At 44.9% G+C, this 15565-nt stretch overlaps 1 protein-coding gene across 2 annotated transcripts in view; it reads left to right on the top strand.

Annotated features, from left to right (window-relative positions):
• The window catches only part of smg1 (SMG1 nonsense mediated mRNA decay associated PI3K related kinase), a 44901-nt gene that overhangs the window by 14552 nt on the left and 14784 nt on the right, over nucleotides 1-15565 (top strand). For both annotated transcript variants that reach the window (XM_023397462.2, XM_087171553.1), the window contains exons 14-40: nucleotides 273-403; nucleotides 1349-1510; nucleotides 1640-1758; nucleotides 1898-1985; nucleotides 2163-2264; nucleotides 2602-2742; nucleotides 3313-3539; nucleotides 3923-4122; nucleotides 4291-4452; nucleotides 5047-5204; nucleotides 5342-5475; nucleotides 5825-6136; nucleotides 6308-6449; nucleotides 6760-6910; nucleotides 7201-7321; nucleotides 7776-8021; nucleotides 8440-8591; nucleotides 8889-9024; nucleotides 9862-10006; nucleotides 10192-10330; nucleotides 10970-11188; nucleotides 11261-11441; nucleotides 12080-12241; nucleotides 12515-12732; nucleotides 14285-14439; nucleotides 14727-14949; nucleotides 15083-15329. In XM_023397462.2, the coding sequence (XP_023253230.1) occupies nucleotides 273-403; nucleotides 1349-1510; nucleotides 1640-1758; nucleotides 1898-1985; nucleotides 2163-2264; nucleotides 2602-2742; nucleotides 3313-3539; nucleotides 3923-4122; nucleotides 4291-4452; nucleotides 5047-5204; nucleotides 5342-5475; nucleotides 5825-6136; nucleotides 6308-6449; nucleotides 6760-6910; nucleotides 7201-7321; nucleotides 7776-8021; nucleotides 8440-8591; nucleotides 8889-9024; nucleotides 9862-10006; nucleotides 10192-10330; nucleotides 10970-11188; nucleotides 11261-11441; nucleotides 12080-12241; nucleotides 12515-12732; nucleotides 14285-14439; nucleotides 14727-14949; nucleotides 15083-15329 (4573 nt within the window). The remainder of the gene's footprint in view (nucleotides 1-272; nucleotides 404-1348; nucleotides 1511-1639; nucleotides 1759-1897; nucleotides 1986-2162; nucleotides 2265-2601; nucleotides 2743-3312; nucleotides 3540-3922; nucleotides 4123-4290; nucleotides 4453-5046; nucleotides 5205-5341; nucleotides 5476-5824; nucleotides 6137-6307; nucleotides 6450-6759; nucleotides 6911-7200; nucleotides 7322-7775; nucleotides 8022-8439; nucleotides 8592-8888; nucleotides 9025-9861; nucleotides 10007-10191; nucleotides 10331-10969; nucleotides 11189-11260; nucleotides 11442-12079; nucleotides 12242-12514; nucleotides 12733-14284; nucleotides 14440-14726; nucleotides 14950-15082; nucleotides 15330-15565) is intronic.

Here is a 15565-nt window from a genome sequence, read left to right as displayed (position 1 = left end):
TCTTAACCAGGACGTGACTGTTCACTTTAACTGTAAAGACATACGTAAATCCCATCAACAAATCAACTGGCTGTGTCTGCTGCCTCACAGCTCTCACAGCTGGCAAACAGGCAACAGACAAACATGTTCTCATCAAAAAATGTCCTGTCCTTAATGGAGAGCTGTTTTCTAAGGAACTAGGAGTTGGCTGTTTTCAGTGTTTACACTGGCAGAAGATGAACTGCTGTTTATGGAACCGTGTGTTCATGGTGAAATGTGTTGTATCTGTTTAGATGTGGGCGTTGTCTCCTACGGTCTTTGCCCTCCTCAGTCACAATCTGATGCTGGTCCACTCTGAGTTAGCCGTCTACTACCCCGCCATCCAGTACGCTGTACTCTACACCCTGTACTCCCACTGCACCAGGTAATACACCCACCTGTACTGGAAAACATATTGTATGGACTGAATGTGCTTCAAGTAACGCTCTGATAATGACAACAAGACAAATGTACTGGGTGACCAAAGTAATTTATTAGCACTGCAGAATATTATTGATACACATCCTACACATAATTCACAACAGACACAGAGGGAAGTGGATATAGAGAGAGGGAGAGAGGACATGGGAGGGAGAAGTTTATAACAATAAGAAAAAGGACTCATCACCCAAAATTCTGAGTCTGAGCATATTGTGTGTGGTCAGGACAAACATGGTGGCCTTCCTGCAGGGCCCAGAGGGGGGAGGGGGTAGAGTCTCCACAAACTGTCATCCAGTAAAAGTGCTGTTACTTTCTACAGTAAGTTCTGGACAGAAGTTTCCACTGATGGAACGACTTGAACAGAGAGTAACTTAAAAAGAAAAAATTACCATTACATCACCCCACTTCTTTATTTGATGTGGAAGCGACTGACATCATTTCCACCACAGGTAGTCTTGCTCAGGTGAAGATAAAGAAGTGACGTACACCTCTAATCATGGATAGTTTGTGATGAAATGTCACATTTAAGTGATGAGCTCCAAATTCCTTCATTCTATACTTCCATAATACAACTTAGTAGTAGTAGCATTTTTCACTACACGTGTTTCATACTCCACACCTCCAGGTTGTAACACAGGCAAGTAACATGACCTTAATGTGTAAAGTCTTTCATTAAACCTGATCTACGTTCAGATGAGTCATACTGTTGCAACCCGTCCTCATAGCACTCTTTGTGGTGGCTTCAGAAATACTCTTCTTCTATGTTTTATATGTGCTCCCTGAGGAAGGAAAAAAGCAGACTGTTTCCTGTATGATGACACGTTGAAGCTGTCCTTCTCTGTGGTCACTCCTCTCAACTGGTCTTGGTGTGTCTTCTGTTTTTGTCCAGACACGATCACTTCATCTCATCCAGCCTGTCATCATCTTCTCCCTCCCTTTTTGACGGCGCTGTCATCAGTACGGTGACCACGGCAACTAAGAAACATTTCAGCACACTGCTAAGCCTTTTGGGAGGTCTGCTGGTGAAGGAGCACCTCTACCCCGAGGCCAGGTTCTTTCTCTCTCTCTCTCTCTCTCTTTGACACATGATTTCATTTAGGTTTTTCTAACTATAAACTACATTTTAGCGAGACACAAGAGATGGTGGATACAGTTACTGACATTGTTGTGCTGGTGTTAGGAGGCTGCTGCTAACATGGGCTCAGGAAATCTCTGTGCTGATGAAGAAGTCCGACACTTACAGCCCTCTCTTCTCCCTGCCCTCCTTCAACAAGTTCTGCAGAGGCCTGCTGGCTAACGGTAGCCCCAACATGTCCACCACATCAAACAAAGAACTGTTCACTTTGTGTTTTCCACAGATTGACATGTCATTTTCAAATGTGTTACTTTTTCATCAGTTTTGTGCTCAGTGTTTCTCTCCTTTTGTTTCTCTACACAGCTCTAAATGAAGACCAGGGTATCTGTCTTCAGACCTGCCACAGTTTACAGGTCCTGTCTTCATCTCTGTCCACTGAGCTGCTGCAGAGGTGAACGTCACACACACACACACACACACACACACACACACACAGACACCAGCTGGAACTGCTTTCAGAAAATGTTTAAAATTTCATCTGTAAATGAATCGTGTGTGTGTGCTTGTGTGTGTGTGTGTGTGTGTGTGTGTGTGTGTGTGTGTGTGTGTGTGTGTGTGTGTCCATTAGGTGCGTGGATGTGTGCAGAGTGCAGCTGGTCCACTCAGCAGTGAGGGTCAGGCAGGCCTACGGCAAGCTGCTCAGGACAATCCCCCTTGATGTGGCTTTGAGGTAAGACCTAGTGTGCCTTCATCTGTTCTGCACATACCAAATCGGTTTGACATCTCGCCTCAGACCAGTTTCTCACCCCAGTGAATGGGAAACCGTCTCAGACCTTTGGACTTCACTGTATAATGTTTAAAATTTTTAACTAATACAAATCAAGTCTATTGAGTTGAAAGTAAATGAAGGAAGTTCTGATGGTAGGCTGTTTCCTAGTTTTTTTTACTCTAATCTCTCAGGTTCTGACTCTAGAATCCTGTTTTAACAGCGTAGATGTCAGTAGATTCATTCACAGGCTCAGGTGTTCGCCTTATTAATGAGGTGTGTGATTTTTGTCTGTCCACAGTAACCACAGCCACCCTGAAATGAGGGAGATCTCACTGGCCATCCGCCACCACATGAGCCGAGCACCAAGCAGCACCTTCCACCCCCAGGACTTCAGCGACCTCATCAGCTTCATCTTATATGGCGTCCTGCACCGTGGAGGGTACGTGATTTCAGATTGTAGACCAACTCTCTGACAGGGCCGTTCTTCTACAGTCCCCAGTTCAGAGACAGATACAGCAGGAACCAGACTGTATCAGACCTTGTGAACTCAGTGAACTTCAAACAATAATAGTGGGGTCTGTTCAATTTTCCATATGTGAGAGTATTTTTTATTTTTTTTCTTTTTCATCATTTTCTTTTTTCTCAAAACAAAGACCTCTTCCTGCTGCCTTTTCTCACCTGTTAGTGAGCAGTTAGACTGTATGAGCGTTACACACACACAGGTTCACTGTGGGGAGAAGATGGAGGGTATTTGCAACATACACCATTATAGTTTTTTCCCTATAACCAAATCATGACATTTTTAATGAGGGCAGGGTGCAGCATTTTCCACATGTCAGTCGTGGATTCTCATTAGTCCCTCTGCAGATGAATGACCTTCTCCATGTGTGTGTACTATAGCGGAATGTTATCATGCTGTCAGTTTGTACCTCTCTGTGTGCGCCATGATGACTGCTTGTCAGGTGTCACCGTCATGAGACTCTCTAAGCTTCATGTTTCTGTGCTACAGGAAGGACCCCTGGCTGGAACGTCTGTACTACAGCTGCCAGCGGCTCGAGAAGCGGGACGTCCGAGGAGGTGCGGACGGCAGCAGGCCGGGTGTGGTGCCACGGGCGCTGTTGAAAACTGAGGTGGTTCTGTGGCAGTGGGCAGTGTGGGAGGCTGCGCAGTTCACTGTGCTGTCCAAACTCCGAACACCGCTGGGCCGTGCTCAGGACACCTTCCAGACCATTGAAGGTAAAGGGACAAGGTCCAGTCTTTGTTCAGTGACAGGAATTTCCTTTGGTTTTCAAGGATTTTTCACCCTGCACTACAGGGTTTTGTGAAGTAAAAACATGTGGCATGCTTTGTGTGTGGTCCATAGTTTTCTATATTAGGATCCAGAATTTATTTGCTGTGGTAAATCCAGAATGGTCATTTATTAAAGTAGAAATAAAATAAAAATATCTGATCTAATAAAAATATAATCTGAAAAGAAGAGAGATAGATGGGGAATGAAATGGAGCAAAGGGTCCTGGTTGGCCACAAACCAGGGCTTCATGGTCATCACTTTAACCTCTTGGGCACGGGTGCCCCCCCCCACCCCCTTCTCTTATTTTTCCTCTGTATCTGTGTTTCAGGTATGATCCGGAGTCTGGCTGCCCACAGTCTGAACCCAGAGCAGGATGTTGGAGCATGGGCTGGTGCTGGAGGTGATGGGGATGGTCACCACTCCAATCAGCTCCGCCTCGCTCTGCTGCTTCAGTACCTGGAGAACCTGGAGAAGCTCATGTACAACGCCTATGAGGGCTGTGCCAACGCACTGACTGCCCCACCGAAGGTGAGCAAATAAAAGCTCCAGAGCCCATTGCTGGTTGAAGGTTTCAGAGTTTAAAGTTATGACAGTCAATGGCTGTTATGGGTTCAGAATAGAAACCACATCCTGTCAGTAATAGTCTTTGGCCTGTGTATAAATAATATGATGAATCCCTCCTTTTCTGTGTCTCAGGGCATCAGAACATTCTTCTACACAAACCGCCAGACGTGCCAAGACTGGCTGACGAGGATTCGCCTGGCACTGATGAGGGTGGGTCTTCTGTCTGGCCAACCAGCAGTGACCATTCGTCACGGCTTCGACCTGCTCACAGAGATTAAGAACAGCAGCACCCAGGTCAGTACAAATACACTGTTGCATGAGAGTCTTAAGGTGAACATCAGGGCTGGGTTTCAAAAATGATTCTCTGATTCAGATTGATCTTCATTTGAATGATCCAAAATCGATTCATAAAATGTCGATCAGTTGTCCATCATCTTTTAATATATGCTTTTTCCAGTCTGTGGTCTTTGCCTATGGATGTGTGAAGCTTTAGCTCTGTTAGTCTTGAGTATCCAGATCCGGCCACACTAGGGACAAAAAACATGGTGGTGATACAAAATCTGCAAAAAACGTCCAAACTGAAACAAACCCCACTGGAAAAGGCAATTCTCCAAGTGCCCAAAAAATAACTTTCTACTCAATTCTGTCACAACTTTCATATACAAGGATATGCATCTATACAGTGTTGTTTAACACTGGCCTCTAAACTACAACCAAACTATGTTTTACTGCCACAAACATTTCAGAGCACAGACATTTTGAAGGCAGAGGGCACTGTCTCTGACTTCTATATGTAACTTGTTATGTCAGCATTTATAATATACCTGTATGTGTTTATTTGATAGTATGTTGCTGTAGATGAATAGTGTATTTGTGTGTGCTCATCAGGGTCCTCTGGAGCTGGAGGTTCCTCTGACGCTGCTGGTGGAGGCCCTCTGTGAGCTGCGCTGTCCTGAGGCCATCCAGGGCCTGGCGGCCTGGAGCCTCACCACCACCGGCAGGAGTCTGGGCTGGCTGTCGTCAGTCGCCCTGCAGGCTGAAGGACGGTAAGCAACACCACCTCAACCATACATCCTGAACACTCAGCTAAATCCTCCACAGCCACATGTCTGTGGCTCATTTATTTGCCTGTCGTCCACGAAATAGTAAGTGTGTATCTGTGTGTTTGTGTGTGTGTGTGAAGGTTTGAGAAGGCGGCTCTGGAGTATCAGGATCAGCTGTCTGCGGTTACAGGGATGGACTGCAGCATCAAAAGCTCTGAATGCTGTCTGCTCAAACTCTCCAGCAACATGAACAGCCCAAAGCACACCAGCAACGGTAACCAATTTCAATTCATTCACACCTACTGCCACAAAATAAAATTAGTTTGCACTTAAATCCTTTTGTCTAAAGTGCAAGTGATTAGCTCTGTGTGCAGCTGAGAAGTGATGATATCCATCATGAATATCTACGAAGCAGTCATGTAATCTCTGTATTAATAAGTAACGTGTAATATCTGTTTCATATCGGTTGATTCATAGACAACTAAAGACTTAAAAGAAGCTATTTGCAAGTTTTGCTATTGCTAGCTAACTTTAGACACACACACACACACAGTGTGTAATGCACCGCAGCATCAGAGGACTCCTGCTCAAAGTGCTTTTCTGGGGGGATTTCTTTTGCAAAGGTGACAGCAGGAAGACTGTGCTGCTGAAGTCCAGTGAGTGCTCTCCTGAGGTGGTCAACTTCCTGGCCAACAAAGCATGTCAGTGTTACGTGGCACTCTGTGATTGGGCCTCAGTGAAGGAGTGGCAAGCGACCGTCCACGCCCTCAAACAGAACTCCACCAGTCCAGTCAGCATCAGCCTGAGGACGGATTTCAACTACATCCAGGCTCTGAGCCGCTTTGAAGATGGAGATCTGGCAGAGTGTGGGGCTCAGCTGGAGCTGCTGCCCGGAGAGGACTACAGCTCACTGTCCAGCAGCAAGGACAAGCTCGGTAACTGACTGGAAAACCTTTAAAAAAAAAAAAAATATATATATATATATATATATGTGTTTCCTGAGACTCAGATGGTTTGAAATGAAGAATAAACCTGTTAAAGTTTTGATTTAATAAAGATAATGTCAGAATTCCATTTTGTTAAAAGGTTTAAAAACTCTCTGTCAGATCTAAAGAGGCTTCTGCCCTCCATGAGTCCCGATCCAACTGAGCTGCAAAGAGCCATCGAGGTGCAGCTCCTTCGAAGCGCTGTTAGCGCCATGACGAAAGCCAATCAGCAGCAGGAGCAGAGGACCACAGCCAATCCAGAGTGAGTATAGCTCTTGAGGTATACTGGAAACAGAAACCACTATTGGGGCCTAAAGGGTTCAGGAATCCAGGTTAGTTATGGATTGGATTATGATCAAATAGAATTTGTTTATTTGATGTGTTTTTTTTTTGTTTTGTTTTTTTTTACTGGAGAAGCTGTCAACGTTCACGAGCATTCCTCCTCACTGAAACTAGAAATATTTTATTATTGGACTAAATACTGGTCTGAACAGTGTTGTTTTTTTAGTTCAGTTCCATTCAATCATCAGAGTTGAGCCTCTTTCAGTAAACCCTGTACTGTGATGTTGTAGTACGTTGGTGCGCTGCCTGAAACAGACTGGACGGATCTGCCTGGGTCCTCTTCGCCTGTCCACCCTCACTCTGTCTGATGCCCTGCCCACCCTTCCCACCCTGCAGCTCCACTGCACTGCCACCCTGGAGAATACACTCACTGGACAAGAAGTACGTACACCCACAATGTCCATTTGACTGTATGCAGTCTGAATGAAATGCATTTACAATGAGAAGGTTTGTGCAGTTGTAGTTGTGCACTGGTTCAGACAATTTTAAATTATGAAAAAGAGCACAACCAAAGATACTAACAAGTTCATGTACTGTGCTGCTTAAACAGAGGCCGTGTTAACCTAAAGTAAACGGATCCAAACACAGCAGCACAGTAAACATCTCAACTGTTGAGACCAAAGAAAAGCTGGAAGTTTAATACCTCCCTGTGTTGTGTGTGTTGTTTGCAGGATTGTGTGATTCCACTGTCCAGTGAGGCTCTGAGCTCTTGTAAGCAGCAGGACATCCAGCCTTTCCTCCAGGCTCTCAGATACACCATGTTCCAGAGACAGCTCCTCCACAAGCTCAAAGGTAGATATCAGTGAGAGGAGAACGGGCGCTGGCAGAACTGATGGCCACATTCAGGACAGCTGTTTTGTGTTGATCAAATTTCAGTTGTGTTCTTGCTGTTTTGGCAGTTTGCACTGATTGTGTTGAAATAAAATCTCAAAGTTAATGGACATAGAAATAATACCTCCTGTGTGACCCTTAAGACTTGTTTTCACATGGCACACCACAGGAAAAGACATCAGTAATAATGTTGACCATGTATAAATACAGATAAGGGAGTTATAATACATCTATTTGTTTGCACCTGATGTATTGTAAGCCTCCTGTTGGTTCACCAATGGAAAGCTAAAGTAGCTGAAAGCAATCAGTAAACAGTAAAACAAGGCTGAGATCTGAAGTGGACCAGGCCCATAGAATAACCCTGTAATTTGTCCACGTGAAGCTCTGAGATTTCTTCTTCTCCCTTCTTGTCCAGGCTACTCTTCCTCTGTAGACGGCCACCTGGTGGAGCTTTGTCTGACCGCTGTCAAATTTGCCCGGAAAAAAGGCAACATTGCCCTTGCATCGCGCCTGCTCAGCCAGTGCAATGACGGGACACAAGAGGAGAAGCAGCAGGACGAGCTGAGCCCGTCCTTCAGGTGTATCACTCTGGAGGGAACTCTGGGAGAAAAGTGGGGACCAGAGCTGCAGATAGAAAAGGCAAAAGTGCTGAGAACTGCAGGTAAGGAACAGAAGACATTCAAAAACTGTGCACTGACATTGTGGGGATAGAATGCTTATTTGGCTACAACAAAGCTGGTAGTTTCCATTACATATATCCAGAGCAGATTTAGCATACAGCCACAAGAACAACAGTTCTCACCACAATGTTGTGTAAGATTCAAATGAGCTCAGAATGAGCGTCAGGACCCAGCACACAGAACCTGATGACACAGAACAGTTGCAGAAACATTTTTGACCTTTTGAGGAGGCACACGGGTCACAAAGTGTCAGCCAACAAAGACATAAAGGCTGATCTCAGCTGACACGTTAATTACCAGGTGACCAGTTGCTCAGCTGTCAGAACCATCTGCAGTGTGATGACGATGTTGCTCAGGACACCGTCCTCAGATTCCTCTAAACCATGTCTCTGTCCACAGGCCAGTCCATGACAGCCATGGAGATGCTGAGCAGAGCTGCTCTGTCCTACTGCCACGTGGGGAAGAATGAAGGAGCCGCCTGCCGCTCACTGCTGACGCTGTGTAAATGGCTGCTGGCTGACTGGAAGGACATGACCCCTCAGCTCAAACAGGCATGCTCACCCATCAGTACAGCTCGACTTTACTTTGGTCTGAATTCAGTGTTTAGAAATGTCAGCCAGACATGTACACGATGTCACAGAGGCCTTTTTGTGCTCAGAGGAATTCTGTTTGTTTTTAAAAGTTAAAAAAAAAAAAAAGAAAAGAAATGAACACACTGATCTTTAGCTGTCAGACATTAAAACGACTTTCCTTGTTGTAACATTGCCCCCATTTATACTTCCACCAAGTGCACACTTGGTGTAATCAAAGAAAAAATTAACTGGTGGACTGGTGATGTTGCTGTGTAGGTGGTGAAGAAGTCAGGAACAGTAAACTCGTCCAACGCTGTGGGCAACATGTCACCTCTGAGCCGGAATATCGCTGCTCTGCTGGAGCTGCCCCTCGAGGACCAAGGCATCCCGCACATCATCGCTGAGACATCAGGTAACCTTTTCTACAGTACAGGCACACAAATAGAGACACGTCCCGACATGTCCGTATTAGAGGAGGGTGAACAAATCGATTTACATGAGAATTGGAATTCTTATCTTTTGTGATTCTGATTCATCTATTTTTGTAATAATGTAAGTTTAAGCAGAAGTTAACCACAAGGCTCAGGACGTGGACAGGGACGGTGTACAGTGCAGACTACAACTACAGTCTCTCTTGTAGTTCATCTGCAAAAAGCACATGAACATGAGCCTGCTCGCTGCTTACTGTGGTCACCTATATCTGGAGCTGCAGGCAGCAGCTGATATGTCTATGAGTAAACTGGACAAATCTGTCAAATTAGCAGATATCTTTAACAAATATACTCATAATCCATAAAACCACTGATGGTATAATTGAATATAAACGAAATGACAGTGTCAAATATGAAAAAAAACATAAAATTACCTGCTAACTCTTTGATGTATCACGGGCCTAGTCTTTCTCCTGTACACGGTTGGGCTGCAATGGTAGGAAGTGTCGACATAGAATTTACGTCAATCGCATCATGCTGTAGCCGTCCCTTCAACCATCGCTGCTTTAAGTCCTTAATGTAGTTGACTTTAATACCTTGAAAAAATACCTTGAAAGAAACGCTGCAGAGTCTCACACCTTTCTCATTGGATTCCATCGCGACACAAGATTCAGAATTGTATCATGAGAGTGCCAGAGATTCCCACGCCTAGTCCATATGCATTCATAAAAATCTAAACTGTAGAGACATTTAGGGATGTATTTTCAATCTGAAGCTGTAGTGGTTGTTTGATTGTTGTTTTAATCTTCCCTGTGCAGTGAGTGTGGGCGTCGGAGAGCCAGACTTCGTGCTGGGTCAACTCTACCAGCTCTCCACCAGCCTGGCTCCAGAGGTAGCCAAGTCCTGGGCAGCTCTGGCCAGCTGGGCTTACCGCTGGGGCAGGAAGGTGGTGGATAATGCCAGGTTAGTGGCTTTAATGTGTAGAGGAAACACTGCTGTTGTTTGTTGTTGTCAGAGAGGTACTGATTTAACTCCATGGTAACGTTTGATGCCATAAGTGGGTAAGCATGGTATTGGACTACTTTTTATTTTTTTGTATTTCCTATAAACAGCATATTACAGCACACTTATTATTTTTCTCTCCTAAGCCAAGGGGAAGGATTGCCTCTTCTTCCTGGGGAAAAGAAGGAGATCGAGGAGCTGCTGCCAACAACCACCAGCGAAGAAGACAAGGACACCATCTTCAGCATTCTGGGACAGGCCATGTGTCGACCCACTGGCATACAGGTAGAGGATTGGTTTTTGGGTTTTTTTTTTACACTTTATTTCTGGTTTTTATCTTAAAACAGATAAGGTATACAACATCACAACCACAGATCTCTATATCATTTTTAATACATTTACCATTGAACTTGATCTTTGACACCTCAAATATAAAGGACAAGAGATGCTGTTGAATGTTTCTTCTTCATCTAAGTTTATCATGTTCTCAATTTGTCTCAGCTGCTTTTTGTCTAAGGCTCAGTGGATTGGAGAAGAGACTGTAAATCTGTTTCTTCCAAGAACCATTAACATCATAAAATTATTATTATTGGGAGGATACTGCAAAAGTTTCACTCGGTTATTGTCTGCCGCAAATATTTTTCATCATGTTTTAGGAATGAAGGAACTCAGTTCTGGTTATAGTATTTCTGACCTTGTCCAGCTCCCTCCCAATTCAGACAACAGTAACTACACACTGACTTTAACTTGCTCATTCTAGTCATTGAGTGTGTAGACAAACAATAAACAAACATGGTCTGGTGGAGAAGGATCATTTAAACTTATTAAAGAGGTCACTGTTCTGTAGCAGACTTTCAGATGTTGGAACATCTTCCCCCTGTGCAGCACAGATTGTTCTGACTCTACTGTTCTGTTGTGTGTCAGGATGAAGACATGGCTCTACAGCAGGAAGACGATGAGGACGACATGGTAGACGTGATCTGGCGGCAGCTCACCGCTTCATGTCCCTGGCTGGGGGAGGCGGGCCAGGCCGTCACAGATGGTCTGATCCGGGTTTGGAGGCGGGTGGTGGACCGCATCTTCGGCCTCTACCGGGTCTCCTGCCAAGCCTACTTCACCTTCCTCAAGCTGAATGCAGGACAGGTGAGACTCGGAGCACCACTTTACCAACCTGAAGACTGAAGCAGTCAGCTGACTGTCTGTTGTGTGTTTTAGGTCCCTATAGATGAGGATGACCCTAAACTCCTGCTGTCCTGTCACAACAACAAACAGAGCAATGATGATGTGATCGTCATGGCAACCCTGCGTCTCCTCCGTCTGCTGGTGAAGCATGCCGGTGAACTGAGGGAGGGGCTTGAGCTGGGCCTAGCCTCAACCCCAACAGCACCCTGGAGGGGTATGTCACACTGCTAAAGAAGCAGGTTCATTCCCAGTGGGTTTCTCTTGATGTTGAGCGTTTAAGATTCAGAGTTTAAATTAAAACTCTCACACTCTTCATGCAGGGATTGACCAGGAGATTGTCTCTTTTGCATTTGTTACACTACTATTATCACTTTTCAATGCAACACAATGAATGCCTTTCCAGGAGAGACTGAAAATGTGTGTTGCTTTCCCCATATATATGAACGATTATCTTGTCTCCCGCCACTCTGTATTTTCACCCTGCTACCTATGAGCTCTCGACAGGGTCGCACAACACGTCATACAAACTAGTTCTCTTCCAACATAACCTGACTGTTACCACTAATAATAACTTTTATTTATAGAGCACTTTTCAAAACAGAGTTACAAAGTGCTGTATAAACATAAAAACAAAGCAAAGCAATAAAAGACAGAAGAGAGGCAACGTGTCGATAAGCAAGGCAAGTATAACAGGGAGAAATTACAAATACGTATGTTAAAACAAGGAAATTTAAACTGGGGCCTGATCTCCTCGGGCAGGGCTTCCAAAGTCTGGGGGTTGTAACCACAGATGCACAGTCACCTTTTGTTTTCAGCTGACACTTTGGTGCTGAAAATCTGTGTCTTTCTCAGGTATCATCCCCCAGCTGTTTTCCCGCCTCAACCATCCAGAGGCCTACATCCGGCAGAGCATTTGCAGCCTGCTGTGTCGAGTGGCCCAGGACTCCCCTCATCTCATCCTCTATCCAGCCATTGTGGGCTCACTCTCCCTGGGAGGGGAGGCTCAGAACGCAGGTATGTTTTCTTTTTTTATTCCTTAAGATGTCTGAAAGTCATCATCTGAAAGTCTTGGACACGTCTCATTTATTCCATTAGAAGTCATTTATTCTCATCATCTCTTCACTCAAACTTCAGTGGAATAGATAAACCTCTGGTAAAAACTACACACAATGTGGTTTTACATCGAAGTGAAAACATGAGTTTTGTGACCTTAATGAAAACGGAAATGATCGGTGATGCCAGTAAAAATGAAAATGCCTTGGATTTGATTGATTGATGTGTTGACAGGGAGCAAATTGCCATCAGCTCTGCCCACCTTCCTGGGCAGTATGCAGGGGGAGGGCCTGGGTGAAGAGGAGGAGGAGCAGCCAGAGAGCGGAGGACAGGAGGGAACTGCAGAGGAGCTGCCGACCTTCTGCTCCAGCCAAGACCAAGCCATGATGCAGGACTGTTACAGCAAGATTGTGGAGAAGCTGTCCTTAGCCAACCCCACCATGGTGCTTCAGGTACGAGGCTGCACACAGTCAGACTCCAACACTAATTTATCATGTCACAACCTCATCTGTCAAAAATGACACAGAGCAGAATAACAGCACCACACAGTGAGTTCATGCTACTTGTTATATAGATAGTTTCTGGGAATGTTTCTGGGAATGTATTGTTGATAGTTTTTATTCCTCCACACCAGCGACAGTCAGAGCCGGAAGCATGTTGTATTCAGGTTGTCTGTCTGTCCGTCACATTCTTTTTGACACAATATGTCAGAAACACCGTGACAGACCTTATTCAGATTTGGCACAAACATTCACTTGGACCCAAAGATAAACTGATTAGATTTTGCTGGTCAAAGTTCAAGGTCACAGTTCTTCTGAACACAATATATCAGGAACACCCAGAGGGAATTTCATCACTTCTCTCACACTGTGACCTCACAAAACACGTTTTTGGCTGTGGCTTTGACACAGTTTAACCAAAATGTCTACAAGGATACAATTAGGTGATAACATTTTATATCCAAATGGTTAAAGGTCAATTTCACTGTGACATTTTAATCTTCTGTAAAAGCACTTCCGGCCATTATTCAACACAGTAACTCAGGAAGAGGAGACTGTGACCATGTTTCCTGCAACTTGGCTGGTTGGCGGAGGAAACAACCGGAGGTAGAAGGGTTTGTCAGTGTTTGACTGACAGCAGCTGGCAGGCTGTCACAGTGCAAGTGACAAAGTAAACAAACTTGTGCTGTAGCTACATATCGGGCACAGAACACGCTGTTAGTGTTACTGAAGAGTAAGAAGTGATGCGGCATCATGAAGTGACATTGGCAGGTAGCTTTACAGCTGTTTAATAGGCTTCATCTGAGCAGCAGTGTAGTTCAGAATCTGACATTAGCATGAGCGTTTTTGATTCGTTCACCAAATGAAGGTGCAGAATAACATGAGTTCAGGAGTTTGTAAGTTAGATAAAAGGGTGAGCAGCTGAATGTTAAAGTCTGTGGCTCTTTGATTTGCGGATCAGGTCAGTCTGGTTCAGTGTGACCATCTGTTATGTCTATTATACAACAACATTTGATTGGTTTTACTTTAATAAGGTTTACATTAGGGCTCTCACCTTTATTCAAAATTCAAACATTCGTTTGGATGTGTTTTTTTTTTTTTTTTTTTTTTTTTAAATGTTTATATTCAAACTGTAATGACCTGTTTGAATTCAGAATATATAGTCAGTTAGAATTTTGCCTTGTGTTCCAGCAGAGGGCGCTCTTAAAATTCACTCCCAGCTTGGTGTATTTCTGCCCTGACAGTTATCATTAGTTATAATCCATCTATGTAGAAGAAGTACTAGCTGATTATATAAAAAGGTAGAAGTTGCCCTGTCCTAATATACTAAAACTTAGAATGAGGAAGCTGTCAATCAAACAGTGTGTCTTCCCCGACACATTCTTGAGAAGAGGCCTAATCATCATAGAAAATAAATCATCTGTCGAGTGTACCACATAGGCTCTTTGATCAGACTCACACTGCAGTCTTTCCAAACTGCTAACCAGTCCTGTGTGCTGAGCAGGTGCAGCAGCTGGTGGGGGAGCTGCGCAGAGTCACCTTATTGTGGGACGAGCTGTGGCTGGGCGTGTTACAGCAGCAACACATGCATGTCCTACGCAGGATCCAACAGCTGGAGGATGAGGTCAAGAGGGTGCAGAACAACAACACACTGCGCAGGTGAGATTCACCTACTCTGTTTCTCTTTAAAAGCTGTTGCACATTCTGTTCAGAATGTAGACACCAAAAGTTACATGTCCACCAGCAGGTGACGCTACAATAATCAAGTGTATGTCATGTCAATCTCTCTGCATCTTTGCTCTGTTGGTCTTCTGCTCTTAAACTGCCAGATTTTCCCACCATTTTCAAAAAATGAGCCAAGTAGTCTGAGCCTGTGCATCGGATTCTCACGAAATGTGGACTCCATTATACTTACAGTTTGAGTGACACTCTTTCTTGTGCTGCAGGGATGAGAAGATTGCCATCATGCGTGAGAAGCACTCGGCTCTGATGCGTCCCGTGGTGTTTGCCCTGGATCACGTCTGTAGCATCACCGCAGCTCCAGCAGAGACACCACATGAGACCTGGTTCCAGCAGACCTACGGGGACGCCATCACAACTGCCCTGGAGCGCCTGAGAAACCCTGCCAACCCCGCCAACCCTGCCAGCAGCTGGCTCCCCTTCAAACAGGTGTGTGGTTGTATACATCTGTATGTGTGTTGATTCACTCAGGATTTCAGACAGAACCATTTGACCCAAATGGTGTGTTTGTGTGTGTGTGTGTGTGTGTGTGTGTGTGTGTGTGTGTGTGTGTGTGGTCCAGATCATGATGAGCCTGCAGCAGCGTGCTCAGAAGCGAGCCAGCTACCTGCTCCACCTGGATGAGATCAGTCCTCGCCTGGTGTCTATGACCACGACAGAGATGGCCCTGCCAGGAGAGGTGTCTGCGTCAGACGCCGTCACCATACAGAGCGTCGGCAACACCATCACCATCCTACCCACCAAGACCAAGCCCAAGAAGCTCTTCTTCCTGGGCTCAGATGGACGCAACTACCCTTACCTTTTTAAAGGTAGGAGAGCAGCTCACAGCAAAGAGCGTGGGAATTCATAAATGAGTGAATGAATTTTGTGTCCAACCTTTTCTATAACTCGCCATGATTCGGTGTGAGAATGTGTACTAAAAACTTCCAAACCTCTGACTCAATCCCAACACAGAAGGTCAGCTTTGGTGTGTGTTAGAGAGCTGTAGCATTCAATGGCATGAGATGTATTGTGACCAGTTGTGTATATAGCTCTGCCCCCCCCC

This window comes from Seriola lalandi, unplaced genomic scaffold (genome assembly GCF_002814215.2).
Source record: "Seriola lalandi dorsalis isolate HSWRI2012SDOR001 ecotype SW California unplaced genomic scaffold, Sedor1 jcf7180002055008, whole genome shotgun sequence".
Classification (NCBI taxonomy): Eukaryota; Metazoa; Chordata; class Actinopteri; order Carangiformes; family Carangidae; genus Seriola; species Seriola lalandi.
This window is presented reverse-complemented; position numbering and strand designations above follow the sequence as displayed.